At 53.2% G+C, this 14,765-nt stretch overlaps 2 protein-coding genes across 2 annotated transcripts in view; one reads left to right on the top strand and one right to left on the bottom strand.

Annotated features, from left to right (window-relative positions):
* The first annotated feature begins 666 nt into the window (after positions 1-666).
* TRARG1 (trafficking regulator of GLUT4 (SLC2A4) 1) lies at positions 667-6,856 on the top strand. Its single transcript, XM_086859246.1, has 3 exons — positions 667-1,135; positions 6,063-6,195; positions 6,766-6,856. Exons 1-3 carry the CDS (start codon positions 746-748, stop codon positions 6,771-6,773), a joined length of 531 nt encoding a protein of 176 aa, XP_086715372.1. The 5' UTR covers positions 667-745; the 3' UTR covers positions 6,774-6,856.
* The window catches only part of GOSR1 (golgi SNAP receptor complex member 1), a 44,337-nt gene continuing 33,365 nt past the window's right edge, over positions 3,794-14,765 (bottom strand). Inside the window, exons 8-9 of the mRNA XM_086859244.1 lie at positions 4,053-4,194; positions 3,794-3,959 (exon numbers count right to left, since the gene is read on the bottom strand). Coding sequence (XP_086715370.1) covers positions 3,942-3,959; positions 4,053-4,194 — 160 coding nt within the window. The 3' untranslated portion in view covers positions 3,794-3,941. The remainder of the gene's footprint in view (positions 3,960-4,052; positions 4,195-14,765) is intronic.

The following is a 14,765-nucleotide window of genomic DNA, read 5'->3' as shown; positions in this document are numbered from 1 at the left end:
GCCACGGTCATCCACGCACAGCGAGGGCAGGGCGAGCTCAGCCCAGCGTGCCCAGAGCCTCCCCCAGCGCTGTGCCCGGGGACGATGCTTTCCCAGAGCGGCTGGAGCCAGAGGTGCCACCGGGCACCCCCGCATTACCCAGAGCCCGTCACCCTCGGGCAGCCCTTCCCAGAGCCAGGGCAGCTCCAGCCCCTCTCCGCAGCCATGAGGGGCTCCTGGGGCTGCTCCGTGTCGCGTGTCGCGGGGAAAGGCCGGCAGCCAGAAGGGACAGCAAGGCTGTGTGTACCCCGCACCTCCGGAGCCGGAGGCGGCCCCGAGCCCCGCGGGCGCGGGCGGAACCCGGTCGGGGCTGGGCTCTCACGTAGCGCTGCAGCGGAGCGGGGCCCGTGGGAGCCCCCGGGAAGAGCGGGGGGTCGGTGGGGCGGTACAGAGCCTTGGGCTGGGCCGGGCTGAAGGCGGCGGGGACTCCCCGGCTCTCGCACCGCTCCGCTCCGCCCCGCCGCATCCCCGCCAGCATCCCCGAGGGCCGCGGCGCCGCACGCAGCAGGTCGGGCGGAGGCCGAGCGCGGGAAGGGGGAGAGGAGAGGGGGGACCGGGGACACCCCGGGGGCGGTCCGCGGCCCCGATCCTGCCCCGGGGGCCGAGCTGGGCTGGCCCCTCCTCCGGCTCGGCCTCCCGCGGGGCGGCGGGCCCCGAGCGCAGAGCGGCGGCGGCGGGGCGCTGCCGGAGCCCGCTCCGCCGGGCCATGGCCAGCACCGGCTCCGCGCCCGGGGGCGCCGGCCCGGGCTCGGGCACGGCGCTGCCCACCCGCTTCCAGGAGACAGAGAAGCTGCTGTCGGCGACAGAGGGCCGGGAGGAGAAGGGCCTCCGCGGCTCCAAATCCTTCACGGCAGCCTTGCCCGGCGAGACGGAGCGCAACGGGCACGGGCTCGGCTACAAGTCGGTGTCGGTCGGGCACCTGGAGGCGCCGCCGCTGTCGCCGTCCCGGCTGAGCCTGGGCAGAGCCTCGTCCACGGCCACCAGCACGGCGGCCCCGGAGCAGGGCCGCCCGCGGGACTACCTGGTGCTCGCCATCTTCTCCTGCTTCTGCCCCGTCTGGCCCATCAACATCGTGGGACTCGTTTTCTCCATCATGGTGAGTGCGGAACCCGCCCGGCGCTCGGACCCGCCCGGTTCGCCTCCGGCTTCCCCCGCCGCCGCCCCGACGGCCGCCCCGGAGCTGTCCGCGGTGCTGCACCACCGGCACCGGGCCGGGAGCAGCCCGCTCCGCTCCCGCAGCGCCCGGCCCGGCTGTGCCGCCCTGCCCGGCTCCCGCAGCGAGCTCCGGTGCGGGTCCGGGGGGGCGGAGGAGGGCGGGGGGCCGCGCCGAGGCTGGGGCAGCGCCCGGGGAGGCGGCGGGATGGAGATGGAGATGATGGAGGTGGAAAAGGAGGCGGCGGGATGGAGATGGAGAGGAGGGTGGGATTCCAGGACAGGGTGGCTCCGGGAAGCGAGGTCCCTGCCCCAGGCAGCGGTCCAGGACGACTCGCCGGGCTTCCCCGGGAAGGAGCTGCGAGGAGCAGCATTGACAAGGGATCTCCCTCTGCCCCTCCTAGCCCAGCCCTGCAGCGCTGGGGAGACCCTGGCTGGAGGCTGGTGCCTGGCCTCAGGCACTTCAAAGGGACAGGCTGCACCTGCAGCTCTTATAGCCGCCCTGGAGAAGCAATTTTTCTCCATTAAACATCCCCCACACCTCAGCAAATACACCAAGAGCCGAGCAGGGGAAAATGAAGCCAGCCCGGCCTCCCACCCATCTCGGGTACAGGTGGCTCAGTCAGCACAGCCCTACAAGCAGAGCCACCCCCTTCCCCAGCAGATGCAGCTCTCTTGTACACACCCAGCACCTTCTATGCCTTTGATTTGCAACAAAGGCGAATCTGTTCTTTGAAAATCGGCTCCATTACCTGCTTACCACACAGAAATACACTGGGGGGCACCTGCAGCCAAGCACTTCTCCCCAAAACCACCAACAACTTGAAGGCAGGCACGGGCACTTGCCACAAAAAGTCCCTCCCTCTAGGGAGACCAATTTCCATTTTGAGGAGGAATCATCGTTTCTGCCAGTGCCAGCTGTCATCTGCGTAGTACAGTTGTGTGGCACAGACTGTTTAGGCAGCATCCAGGGAAGCCAGCCAGCCTTGTTGGGCTGTGCACTGCAAGGAGAGGGAAAGCAGCTGGGTGTTGCATATCCATGGTAATAAACAAGGTCTCTCACGGGGATTTTCCAGCCACATAGCCTTGATGCAAAATAGATCCTCGCCCTGTCCCTTGCAGGTGCCAGAGCCTCCAGGGTGGTGGGGATGTGCCTCGGGCCACACAAGCCCCGTGGAGAAGAGTAAACTGAAAAAAGAGCAGGAGTTGGTTCATCCTGCCAGGCAGAGAGGGACCAGGGTGTGGTGATTGTCACAGCCAAGGGGAGGCAGGACCAGCAAGGCAATAAGATTATTCTGCTTCCAAGGCCACTGGCAGCACTGACCAGGGCTCATCCAGGGCTGGGGAAGGGGAGGCAGAAGACATTCAGCTGAGCTTGTTCTCCAGGACAAGGCACACACAGCACATTAGTAGCCAGTGCCCATCCTCTGCCCTCTGCACAGTCGCCCCTGCACTCTCTGTCCTGTGGTTTAATTAATTTATTACAGCCCTTTTTAGTCCTGGCCCTGCCTGCACCAGCACCTCCACCCACCCACCTGCCAGCCAGGGATCTCCCCACGACACCAGCAGAGCAGGGTGGGGAGTGATCCATCCTCCCTCCCTCCATGAGGAACCAGGAAACATCTGGCTGGGTCCTCCTGCCAGCAGGAGCAGCTCTCAGGGCACGGGATGATGTTTCACCTGCTTGCAGCAGGGAGGAATCGAGCTCCCAGTGACCCCCAAGGCTCCCCCAGGCTCAGGGCTTCTCTCAGAGTAAAGCCCAGATGTGCCTGATCATGCACAGAGCTGAGCAGGAACCAGGTTTTTGTGATTCCCATTGCCTGGGGAAACAGGAGGACCTTTCCATAATGGGCTGACATTCCTTTAGCTCTTCAATTGTGCTTTTCTTTCCTGAGTCAAAGCTTTTGCACATGAAAGCTTTTTTTTTTTTTTGTTCCTGGGTAATAAGCAGCGTCCAGAGAGGAAAGTAAATGAATGCTTTTGAGTTTAGCGTCTCATAAATCATTTCTCAAAAGCTGGTCTCATATCCCAGCAGGGCCTATGGCCAGAGGTGGAAAAAAACCCTGCTCTAGCCCCCCCAGCCTATTCCTGTTAACATTGATTTCATGGAAATTAATCACCTGGAGGCTTCTCCACAGACTCTTGGATGTGTTTTTCTCACCAAATGATGATCTGGCTGTTCTAAAGGGTTCAGGTCACTCCCCAAGACCCCCAGAGAGTGGGACTGGTGGACAAGGATGTGTCCATCCCATGGGATCCATCTCATCTGAGTGCAGGGCAGGGCTGGGTACCACCCACTCTGCATTCCTGCTGTGAATCCTTTCCTCTTCCCACCAAAGTGCAGCCACTCTGGGGGAAGAAGCAGAGGAGCCACATCCCAGAGTAAAAAACTCCCAGCAAATGAAGGGAAATGAAAAAATCCAGCCAGAAGCACCACACAGTAATATCAAGGGCAGTTCTGCAGAGCACTTGGTATCCAAAATAAGTTCTGTCATTCCCAAAAGATGTGGCAGAAGTCAGACTACCCTCACCCATTTTAAATGCCACAGTCTCTCTCTGGAGTTGACTCTTGGAATGTTTCCTTCAACAAAAACACCAAGTGTTGAGGATTAATGATTTATTCTGAGTAATTGGTGTATGGCAGCAGACAGCATCCAAAGCCAGTTCATAAACTGGGAGAGAGTGCAGGAAAGAGGATGTGATGATTTGTCTTCTCCATCCCTGGGACTAGCACAGGAAAGTAATTGCCTTCATCTGCAACAAGGCCACTTAGGGGAAAAAAAACCATTTTGAGCAGCAATTGGAACAGATAGCAGTGAGAAACAGGTAAAATTAATAACTCTTGAGTCACCCAGCATTACCTGGGCTGCAGAACAGCACCCATTCCCCAGGTCCTGCAGATTTTCCAGCTCTGGGCTGTAGCAGGGAGTCCCTTGGCACTCACACAGTGACTCACTCCCCTGGAGCCCTTGAGCCTTTTGGAGATGTTCTGCCTTGGTGAGCCTCGATTAATAAACAAGATGTTAATGTTTTTATGTGGAAAGCCAAACATGGGATTAGTGATACTAGAGAGCTACAATCAAACCGTTCCACCCCGATGAAAAATATATGTACAGTACCAAATTCTTGCTAAACACCCCATGCCAATGCTGATGTGTTTCTCATAATTGTTGAGGGTAAATGAGCAGTAAACACTTCCAGAAGCTGTAGTGATAAATATAATGAATCCCTTAGCCTATATGTTTTGCCTAGAAGACAGCTAAAACTGCATATTTCACTGCAATCTAACCCACACCCTGCCAAAATATTACACTTTTTACAAAAACCAGAGACTGAAAAACCAAATCCCCAGAGCTGGAGCTGTCAGTGAGCAGGGCAGGGATCCTGTCTATCCCTGGGCTCCTGCATCCTCCCCATCTCTCACCACCAACCCATGAGGCTTCATTTTGTCACCTCCTGTTCTGTGATGAAAATAGCTCTTGGCTGCATCCCATTGCTTTCAGCGTGGGTCTGGCAAACCTGCTGTTGAGACCAGGAGGAACAAGGTCCTGAGCTCTCCTGGTGTCAGTGGTGGGGACAGTGATGCCCAGGGTGGCTTGTGAGTGGGGCAGGACATGGCAGGGGTGCAGTGGAAGCAGCACCTGCCCGTTTGAGGCTCTGCTGTGTTATCTACGTGCTGACACAAACTCAAATGAGCATATGGAAACCTCCAAAGCTGCATTTTTCCTACAGAGCAGCTGCCCAGCCTGGGCTGGGGATGTTTTGGTCATGGTGCTGCCAAGAGGCAGTGGAATTAAAGCAGGATGAATGGGAAATGGGGCAGTAACACCAAGTATTTGTTCAGATTCTCTGTGATGTTTCATGATTATTGCTGGAGCTGGACTAGGTCTCCCTGCTCTTAATTGTTTTGTTTTTTATTTTATTTTAACATGAGGCAGGGGATCCTTTCCACCACAGCTATTTCTGAGATACACATTTTTTGAAAGGAAACTGCGATCGCTTTAATCCATTTCCACCTTTAACTCTTTTTAACTAGTACACCTGTTTGTTTTTTTTTAAACTGAGAATCTCTCCAGTTTTAGCAGCCGTGCTCCAAAAGGATGAGCTGTCACACAGCACAGGGCTGTGGGAGCTGCTGGCCACACAGTTTGCACCAGATCCCCCTTTTCTCCAAGGCAGCATGGCTGGAGATGGATAGGGATGGATGGAGATGCCAGGGGAAGAAGCCTTTAATCCATGTTAAAGTGTTAAATACATAAAAACAGCCCAAAAGAGGATTACCTGCTTCAAAGCAGTAAAATCATCAATAAAACCCCATCCCCAGTGAAGTTTAGGGGGGTTTTGCCCAACTCCTCCACTGGATCAAGGATGCTGGGCTCCCTTCTCCCCCCATCCCACCTTGTTTCTCTTTCCTCTCACTCCAAGGTGAAAATATCACCAACAGGCCTTAAAACCCCTCACCCACTTTTCCTCCCTCCAAACCCCCTTCCCAATGGGTTTTGTGGGGGGCAGAAGAGCCCTGCACAAACTTGGGGAGGCTTTTTGGTCCCAAGAGCCGGGCTGGCAGCAAACACTGACAACACAGTGAGTAATTCCAGCACAGCTCCCTTCTGCTGAGTGCTGTGTGCTCCCCCAGCCAAGGGCAGCACACCCAGTGCATCCTTTCCAGCAGGATCAGGAGGCTCTTCCCTCAGCAGTGACGCTTCTCCCTCACCAGGAATCCTCACTTCCAGCATTTTTTGCTTGGGAACCAAGTGATTACCAGTTAAAGGAGCAGGAAAGAAAATGGGGCTCGGTTTGGGGCTCTACAGCCAGGGGGTCATCCCTGGAGCTGCTGCCTCTCTCAAAGGACTCTTTTTGTGTCTCCCCAGTCGAGGAACAGTGGCCAGCAAGGGGACACAGATGGCGCCCGGCGGCTCGGACGCATGGCCAGGCTGCTCAGCATCGTCTCCATTGTGCTGGGGACCATCATCATCGTGCTCTACATTTCACTCAGCGTCAGAGGTAACCCTTCCTTCTCCTTCCCTCAGCCCAGCTCCAGTGGGAACCTCGCCTGGCTCCCAGCTCCAGCCCAGGGGATAGGACAGACCTGCCCCCAGTCTACCCCCAGCACATTCCCAGTGCAGTGGGAGGGAACTGACTCCAGTTTGGTTTGACCATCAGCAGCTGCACAAACACATAAAAAACACCTCAGAGAACGGGCTCCTTCCAGTAGAAACATACATTGCCCAAATCACCAGCATGGAAAGCCCTCCCTGTGCTGTCCAGAGTGCCCTGGTGACCACACAAGGTCTCCCTGGTAAAAGGTCCTGCCCTGGCAAAGCCTGTGGTTGGGTTTAGAAGAGTGCAGTGCTGGAAAAACAGAAAGGTTCCAGGACACAAATCAACCTGCCCAGAAATACAAGCCCAAAATGTCTTGGGAACCTCCCAAACACACCTGCCCCCACCTGCCAAACCATGATCAGCACAGCTCAGGCAAACTGGGACCTCGGGAGCACCCAAAAGCCAAGCCAGGAGTGTAAGGGGAACATCTGCTCTGCTGGAAGCTGCCCTAAGCCACTCTTTCTTTTACAGGTTCCTAGAAGATGTTTCAGCATGCAAATACCTTGAAGAGGAGGAAGACAACTTTCCTTTTGGGGTTTTTACTTTCAGCCTTGCAACAAAACAAAAAATTGTCACAGTGTAGGTGGGCAGCCCTAGACAGTCTGCTCTGGAGCGCCGTCGGAAGGAACGCATGCTTCAATTCACCGCCTCTTGGGAATGAGCCTGTGCGAGGGATGGGATAAAAATCACCCTGAGTAGGAATGGGAGAGGCCACGTGGAGAGGAGAAAGGGGAAATCCACTACCTCATTCCCCTCCAGCAGAACTCATGGAGTGGGGAGACAACTAAAGTGCAAGAGGAGGAGAGAGTCTCCAGAATGAAGCTGGTTTTGGAAGGAAAATACAAGGCAAGAACGGGATGTTTTGAGGAGTCCTCCTGAGAATTTTGGCACAAGTCACTGGATTTTTTGGGGGGTTGTTGGTTTTTAAATCGTCAAATTCTCTGTCTCTACAAAAACAAAACAAAACAAAAACAACGAAACAAAGCTCAAACTGCCATCAGGAGCTGAGAGCTGTTGCACAGAGGAGGAGGGAGTGCAGAGCTGCAGAAGGACCATGGCTCTGCTCCGAACGAAACGCAGCTGCCAAAGCTGGAGGATGTGGTGGGTGCTTTTGTATTTTTGATGAAAAAAAAAAGAAAAAAAAAAAAAGAAAAAAAAAAGAGACAATGACCATTTGCATGCCTTTGGGAATGTTCTCCATGTCTGCTCCTACAAGCTCTTTTATCACTTAGGGCAGATGTCAGAGCTGGCAGAGCAGGATGTTGCTGCATGAGAACCCCAGGCTCCTCCTCACCCCCATCCCATGGTGGGCTTTTTAATGGAAGGCAGAATCAGGCGTTCCCTGTGAACCCACACATTTCTCTGTGCACCCAAAGGGAGCTTAGCACCCCTGGCACCGAGACAAGAGCCTGGTTAATGCCCAGCAGCAGCACCACGGCACAGAGAGCCCGTTCTACCCATGCACACCCCGATGCCACGGCACGTCTGTCCTGCAGAGGCTCAGCATGATCCAGCCCCCACCACTGCCAGTGCTCATCCCCCCAACCCTCTGGGGCTTTGGCTTAGGGCCTTGCAGGAGATTTTCAGGGGCATGAAGGAGTTTTAGATTCCTGCTCCTCTCCTTGCATCTCTCACACAGCTCTTCTGCAGCTCTGGAAATCTCCGGCGTCCCCGGAGCTGCCTGAGGTCAGTTCCACGAGTCCTATTATTTTTTAATGTTTTGTATTTAACATAACAAGAAAACAGACTCTGCTCCTCCCACTCTGTCTGTAGGTACCACAGGACCTGCCATGTCTTCCACACCATCCCCGTGGGACCCACTCCCCACACGCTCTCTCGAGGCTCCATCCAGCCCCAGCCCTTCTCCTCCCCGCTCACCCCTCATTGCTGCGGGCACTCCTCGGGGTTGGCCCTCTACCCACTCACCCAGACTATGCAAAGCTCCATGGCCTGTTGTTTTAGTCAGGCTTTGTGACTTCTGGCCACATCCATTGGCTCCCTGAGTCTCTTTGATCCAAACTTTGGGGACACATCACCTAGAGCTGCACTGCCCGGCCTTTCTGTTGTCTCCAGCTGACAACCTGCGACATAAAAGCATGGACTGACTGAGAAATGTTGTCCTTCAGGGCACTTCTGCTCCCTAACATCCATCTCCTGAAAAACACCCCCAATTTACACCAAATTCAGTGCTTCCCAGGGCTTGTCTACATGGAGAATCCACCAAAAGAAACTTCACAACATGGTAATTGCTTGGCACTAACTCCTTCCCTGGGCTCTAAATGGGCACATGGGTTAGCACAGGGTAGGGGTGAGGTGTAAGTCCTCACTGTAGTTACTCTGTAGTAATTAATGAGCAAAGCCACAGGCATCTCTGTGAAAATTCTCCTGTCACCTTTTTGATTGCTCCTCTTTCAAGTGGTTTTTTTTTTTCTTCTAGATGTTGTTTGAATCCAGGGGGTGACAAAGCCAAATCCCCCAGGCATGCTGTCAATATTTTTCTCTCCATTGGAAGGGATTCCAGGGACTCACAGCAAGAGCACATCACTACAGCACTTTCTTGGGCTCCATTCCCACCCAGCTCTTTGTCAGCACTCCATCACCACTGCTGGTGTCCAAAATGGACCAAATCTGCAACTTTTCTTTTGCAATTTATCTTTTGTGAGTTCAGCAAACAGGGACTGCTGAACATTGCTGGGTGGGAGCTCCCTCCTCCATCCTCTGTCCAGGCACTGCATCTTTTCCTCCTGAGCCCTTCAGAACCCCTCCCTTGGATGTTCAGACTTTAATCTTATGGCTATTGGAATCCCATCAAAAACCCCAAATGTTTCCTTCTTTAACTCTTGGTCCCAAAAGCTGCTTGCTGGGGAACACATGGGGTGTTTTTTGGAGCTACAAAAGGGCAGTGCTGTCTGTCCCTGAATCTCCTGCCCTTTGCTCTTGGAGCTGCTGGAATTCAGTTGATGGGAAGAGCCCAGAAAACTCCTCCTTGGGCAGGAAGGGCCCTTTTTCAGGGAAAAGTGCTGGAGGGAGTTATAGGACTTGAGAGCATTTAAGTAAGAATTCAAATGCTCTTTTATCATTATATAAAGCCTTTCATCTAAAGTGCTTCTCTGCATCCAAAGGATTAAACCCTGCCACCCCCCACGAGGTGGGTTCACATTACTGCTCTAATTGCAGGGATGGCAAATGCTCAGGCACTGAGCAGTTCCCAAATCAACCCCCTTTTCTTCCTCCTCCCTAACAGAACCGTGTATCAGCACAGATTTCCTTGGAATCTGGTTGTTTTTTTTTTTCAGTGGGATTAGACAAACTATACCCCACTGTGGTTCCAAATGGGATTCCTGCAGCCAGAGGAAGGTGAGGCAGCTGCAGTGGTCCTTGCCAGGAGAAGTCCCAGGCCAGGGCAGCACAAAGCAGTGGATTCCCCTGGATGCAGGAGAAGGCAGAAGATTCCCCCAAAATCCCCAAGGTGATGATTTGTTTGTGCCTCCTGTCTCATTGGACAGCTCAGGTGATGCTTCTCACCTCACTATTATGTATAATAACAAAAGAGAAGAACTAAGACACTTGAATCCCTTTCATTCTAAAATCTTCCTGAATAGATACAATTGTACTGCAGCCTTGAACTCAGCTTTTTTTTCTTATCCTGCATTTAAATCCAGAGGAAAGCCTCTACAGTTATCCCTGATCCGCTTGTGACCTGCCTCTCCAGTGCTGGAGAGATAAACTCTCCAGGGACATCCAGAAAGTCCCTTCTCCCTGCTCCCCTATCAACTTCTCCATACATTTTGCAGCCTGTTTTGCAAAGTTTTTGCCACTTTGCTTTCCCCATTCCCCACAGTTTTATCCCAGCTCAGCTCCCTCTTTGGCTTTTTTTGGGTGGAATTTGCTCATATTTGTGAAGGAAGAGGTTGCAGGGCCCCCAGCCCTCGGCACACACCTCACCTGTGCTGTGTTACAGGGAGGTTGATGATGGCAGAACTTCATCCTGAGCCCACCAGGCACAGTCACCCCTTTGACTAAATCTACAGGGAGCTCCCCAGAACTCGGCTTTTAGCACACAGGGGGGCAACCACAAAAACTGTGCCATGAGCCTTTTCCTCTCCAGCCCCACCAGCAGCCCTGTTTCCTATCCCCCAGCCCTTTGCCACCTGCTGCAGCCTCCTCTGAGCACTCATGTCAGAATTTTCTGTGTTTGCAACCAAAACAGTCATGAAATCCGCAGGCTCTGGCCAACTTCTCCCTGCTGGTGAAGGAAAGGTGAGAGCAGGGTGGCAATGCAGCCCTACCTGACAGGGGAGCTGAGCTGGTAGGAGGGGAGCTCACTGAAGGGATGGAGAAGGTGGGAAATGTCTGTGAATGTAAGCTGGAGTAGGAGTTACCATGGACAAGAGTGAGGTCCTGGTGGGATGTAAATCCATGGGAAGGAGCCTCTGAGCAGAGCATCGGGGCTGGTGGCACCTCCCTGGCACTGCTGTCCCTGGGCAGAACTGGGCTCTGTGGGGTGGCACAGAAGGGCTGCTGGCTGCATCAAGGCTGGATTGAAGCTTTAAGCTGAACCAGCAACAATCTTGGCTTGGTTTTGTAGCAGCTCCTGGTGTGATGCAGTGGCTGAGGGTGAGGAAAGGTCTGGCCCAAGTCAGTGGATGTCAGCACCACGCTGGGTGCTGCCTGCAGACTCCAGAGGGATCTGAGCACCAGCAGAGGAAAGAAAGCCACCAAAGGATTTCCAAGTTTGCTGTGTTAAGGATGGCTTTGCTTTTTCTGGCTGTTTTTTCACCCTGTTCCAGTTCACTCCTCTCTTTGCTGGTTTTGCCACTCCATCCCTCAGCATTCCCAACCCCAGAGCATTCCTGAGCACCACAGCTCCTTCCTCCCATCCTCTTGCCTCTCCTTTAACCCAAACAGGTCTTGCTGCAACGAGATCTCATCTCTGGGCTCTGCTGGAAGGGTTAGAGAGGGCAGGGAACCTCTGACCCAGCTCCAGCACGGGGTACCTCACCTTCCCCACACAGATTTCTCCATGTAGACAAGGGGAGCAGATCCTGCCTTTTAAATAGAATGGAATCTCCCTTTCCCTTCGCTCTGAGCCCAGGGAGAGGCTGCAGAAAGGCACCCATCGGGCTGGCCCCACCCTTGGCCTGTCACTTTGTTACTCTCACACAACCACAGCCCGGGTTGCACTGTCAAGCTGAAATAATTCAGATTTAAGCTCGTTTTCCTTTCAAGTATACAGCCTTTAGTTTTGGCAAAAACCAGTTAGGTTTGGGCTGAAAAACTCCCCTGCTTGGGCACAAGCCAAGGGGGTGTGTGTGTGGGAAAGCCTTTTCAAAGTGGGAATATTTGTAAAGCATTTGCTGACACCAGTAGGTAGCAAAATTCCAACCTATCCAGGATTCTACCCATCCAGGATAAGAAACATCAGAAAGGGAACGTGTGCAGGATTCACCAAGGCAACTCTGACAGCGCTTGGGAGCCCTTGTTAGAAGGTGCCAGGACCTGATCCTTGGCATGGATCCATGGCAGGGTCCATCCCCTCCACTGGGAGAGCCACAGCTCACACACAGCATGAACACACCAGGAATTGCAGCTGGGTGCTTCTCTTTGCTGACAAATGTTTCTTTTTCTGCAGGATGGTATGGTATATCTTATATACTTTCTTTGTATTTCTTGGCATGAGAAAAAAAAAAAATAATTAAAATGTAACATGCATGGTCAAAGCTGAACTGGTTTCTTCTGTCTAAATGAGAAAAAATATAATTATCCAAGCTACTCATTCAGCAATTGCTTCACACTCTGAGAGCAACCAGTTGGTATTTTGGGTGCAGTGGGTTGCAAATAATATCTACAGGCAAAGAGTAAAGAAAACAGCACAAGTCAGAGCAGGGAGAGGTGCAGACAGAGCAGCCTTGTGCTGGTTTTAACAAAAAACACTTCCCAGGAGTTTTTCCAACCAGCCTGGAAGGAAACCTGTCACACCCACCTGGGGTCACCCCCAGGGTTTATTTGTGTTAACTGGTCAGTCGAGGTGACTGATCCTCACTGAAGCTGAGCTGCACAACCATTTCATTCCGCTGAATGCCAGTGCTCTCCTCTCCCTGCACACCCCTGGCATCCTCTGGGAACCAGGGGCAGCACAGCTTCCAAGGCAGCAGAGACCTGTGGGGTGAATTGCCTGTCCCACACAGCAAACCCTCAGTCTGTGCAGGCTCCAGCGCAGGGCAGGACTTGCAGGAGGTGGCACAGTCCCACAGCTTCCCCAGGACAGCTCCTTCCCTCTCCCAGGCAAGGAGCCACCACAGCAAGGATGAAAAATGAGGCTTCCAGGCCCCTGCTATCAGACACAGCACTTCCACTTCCATCCATGTCCATGATTCAGCAACAAATGGATTTAATGCCCTGCTGGGGTTCCCTCAGGCACGGGCAGCTCCAGCACGAGGGGTCTGGGACTCTCCTCGCTCACAGAGGAGATAACAACTCCCAATAACAGCAGTGGAGCTGCTGGACTTGCTGTAGGCACCTTTGGGAAGTGGTTACAGCCCGAGGGTGAACGGACCCACCCCGTGATCCAAACCCAAATCCCTCTGCTGTGACAATGAATGAACAGTAAAACCCTACAGGTACTCAAAGCCAGAGAGGATGGAGATTGAATGTTTGTGAGCTCATGAAAAACAGAAGTTATCTTCATGACCATCTCAGACACTAATCCAAGGAACAGGAATTAGTTCTAGATCAGCTGCTGCCCACAACACAAAGCCCAGCCCCCATAAGTCAGGCTCAACAGTGGATTTATCCCTGCCTGAGGTTTCCTATGGATCAGGCACCAAGCATTCCCCAAGGAGACAGAGCTGCTGCATAGCCTCCAACACACCAGCAGCGAGCTCAGCCTTCCTGTTCACCTCACAGCCCTTCTCTTACACTGCATCATCCCCCTCCCCAGCTCTGCAGCTGACTGGGGCATTTTTAACAAATTTAGCCCATTTCTTTGGTGCATCCATTCCCCATTGCTTTGAAAACTGCAAGTCTAACTAGATCTGCTGGTTCTTACCCCTAAACACCCTCCCCTTGTAACAGCACCTAACTCAATGCTCTTGATGTTCAGCTTCACATCCCAGGACTCAGCAGCTGCTCAAACCTCTGAGAGCCATCAGCCAGGGTTAATTACTCACAGCCATGCAGATCCAAGCTGACACCACACTTCAGCTACTCCCATTTTACACCAAGGCTGGCTTTGCACAAAGCCTCTCTTTTGCACTCAGCCACAGCATCTCCCTGCTGCCTCTGCTCACCCAGCAGAGCCAGAGGCACTGTCTGCACAAGGGCTTTGGCAGCACAGCTGGGATTACAGGGCAGGTCTGAAGAGCCACATTTATTTGTCCTGATGGAGACACAAAATGCAGATGTTAAAAAGCCCAGTGTAATTTACTCCCCATGATTCAGCAAAGCAAAGAGGGTTCAGGCTGGTGGTACCTGTGTGCAACAAAAGGCACAGAGGGGTCTTGGGGGGACAACTTTGAAGGAACAGATGCCATTTACACCCCAGCACAGGATGTCTGAGGCTGCTTTAAACCATCTTCAGCCCTCTTTGTGCATTGCCTAAAGAATTCAGCAAGCCAGAAGACTGAGCAGAAAAAAAAAAAAAGCAAGCATTGGCTTTGTCCTGGAGGAGGATTTATTTGAATCACATAAAAACCCCCACTCTGTGGAGAGATTCCCCTTCAGTGGTGAGATTCCCCCTGGAGCATCCTGCCCATGTCACCACTGCAGCCGGGCAGATGCAATCCCAGACTTCAAAGGCGGCCGCCAGCCCGGGCTCTGATGTTCCACTGAAGACAAGGCAGTGCCAAGTTCTTTAGCTCCTGTTTTATTAATACCCTGCTCTGATGGGCTCATGTATAATAGATTCACGCATGAACAGCAAGAGGTTCACATCCAATTTCCACATTGCATACGTTCTCTGCTGAACACTATGGGCTTCCCCTTCATCTCCCAGTGTTTGTCCTCACTGATGAATTTGCATGAGTTTGGGGTTCAGGCAAAGGACAGAAAGTTGGGCCACCAGTTCCTCAACTGGTTTCCATGACTTTGCTCCAGTCAGGAGCTAGGAATCAAAAACACAGGGATAACATTTCCACTTTGTCTCCTAATGCTGGCTGCTGTTGAAACTGAGCAGCTCAGGGATTCCTTGGGCTCTCTCAAAGCCTCTCAGGAAGTCATTTGGGAGGTGATGGAGCCCTGGGCTCAGCAGCCACAGGAGGAGAGCTCAGGGCTGCAGAAGTGCAGACAGACTTGGTGATGAGCAGCACATGAACAGCCTGGCTCTGCTGTGCAGAGATGCAGCCCCCAGCATGGAGCCAAAAAGAACAGATTGCACCCAAGTTCTCCCAGCTCACAGAACAGCTTCTTAGCTGCAGAGATTTAAAAAAAGATGAAATTTGGATGTATTGTGGACATCTTCAAAATTTGAAGCA

Source organism: Cyanistes caeruleus, chromosome 21, assembly GCF_971803275.1.
Source record: "Cyanistes caeruleus chromosome 21, bCyaCae1.hap1.1, whole genome shotgun sequence".
NCBI lineage: Eukaryota > Metazoa > Chordata > Aves > Passeriformes > Paridae > Cyanistes > Cyanistes caeruleus.
The sequence above is the reverse complement of the archived record's forward strand: the minus strand, read 5'-3'. Positions and strand labels throughout refer to the sequence as shown.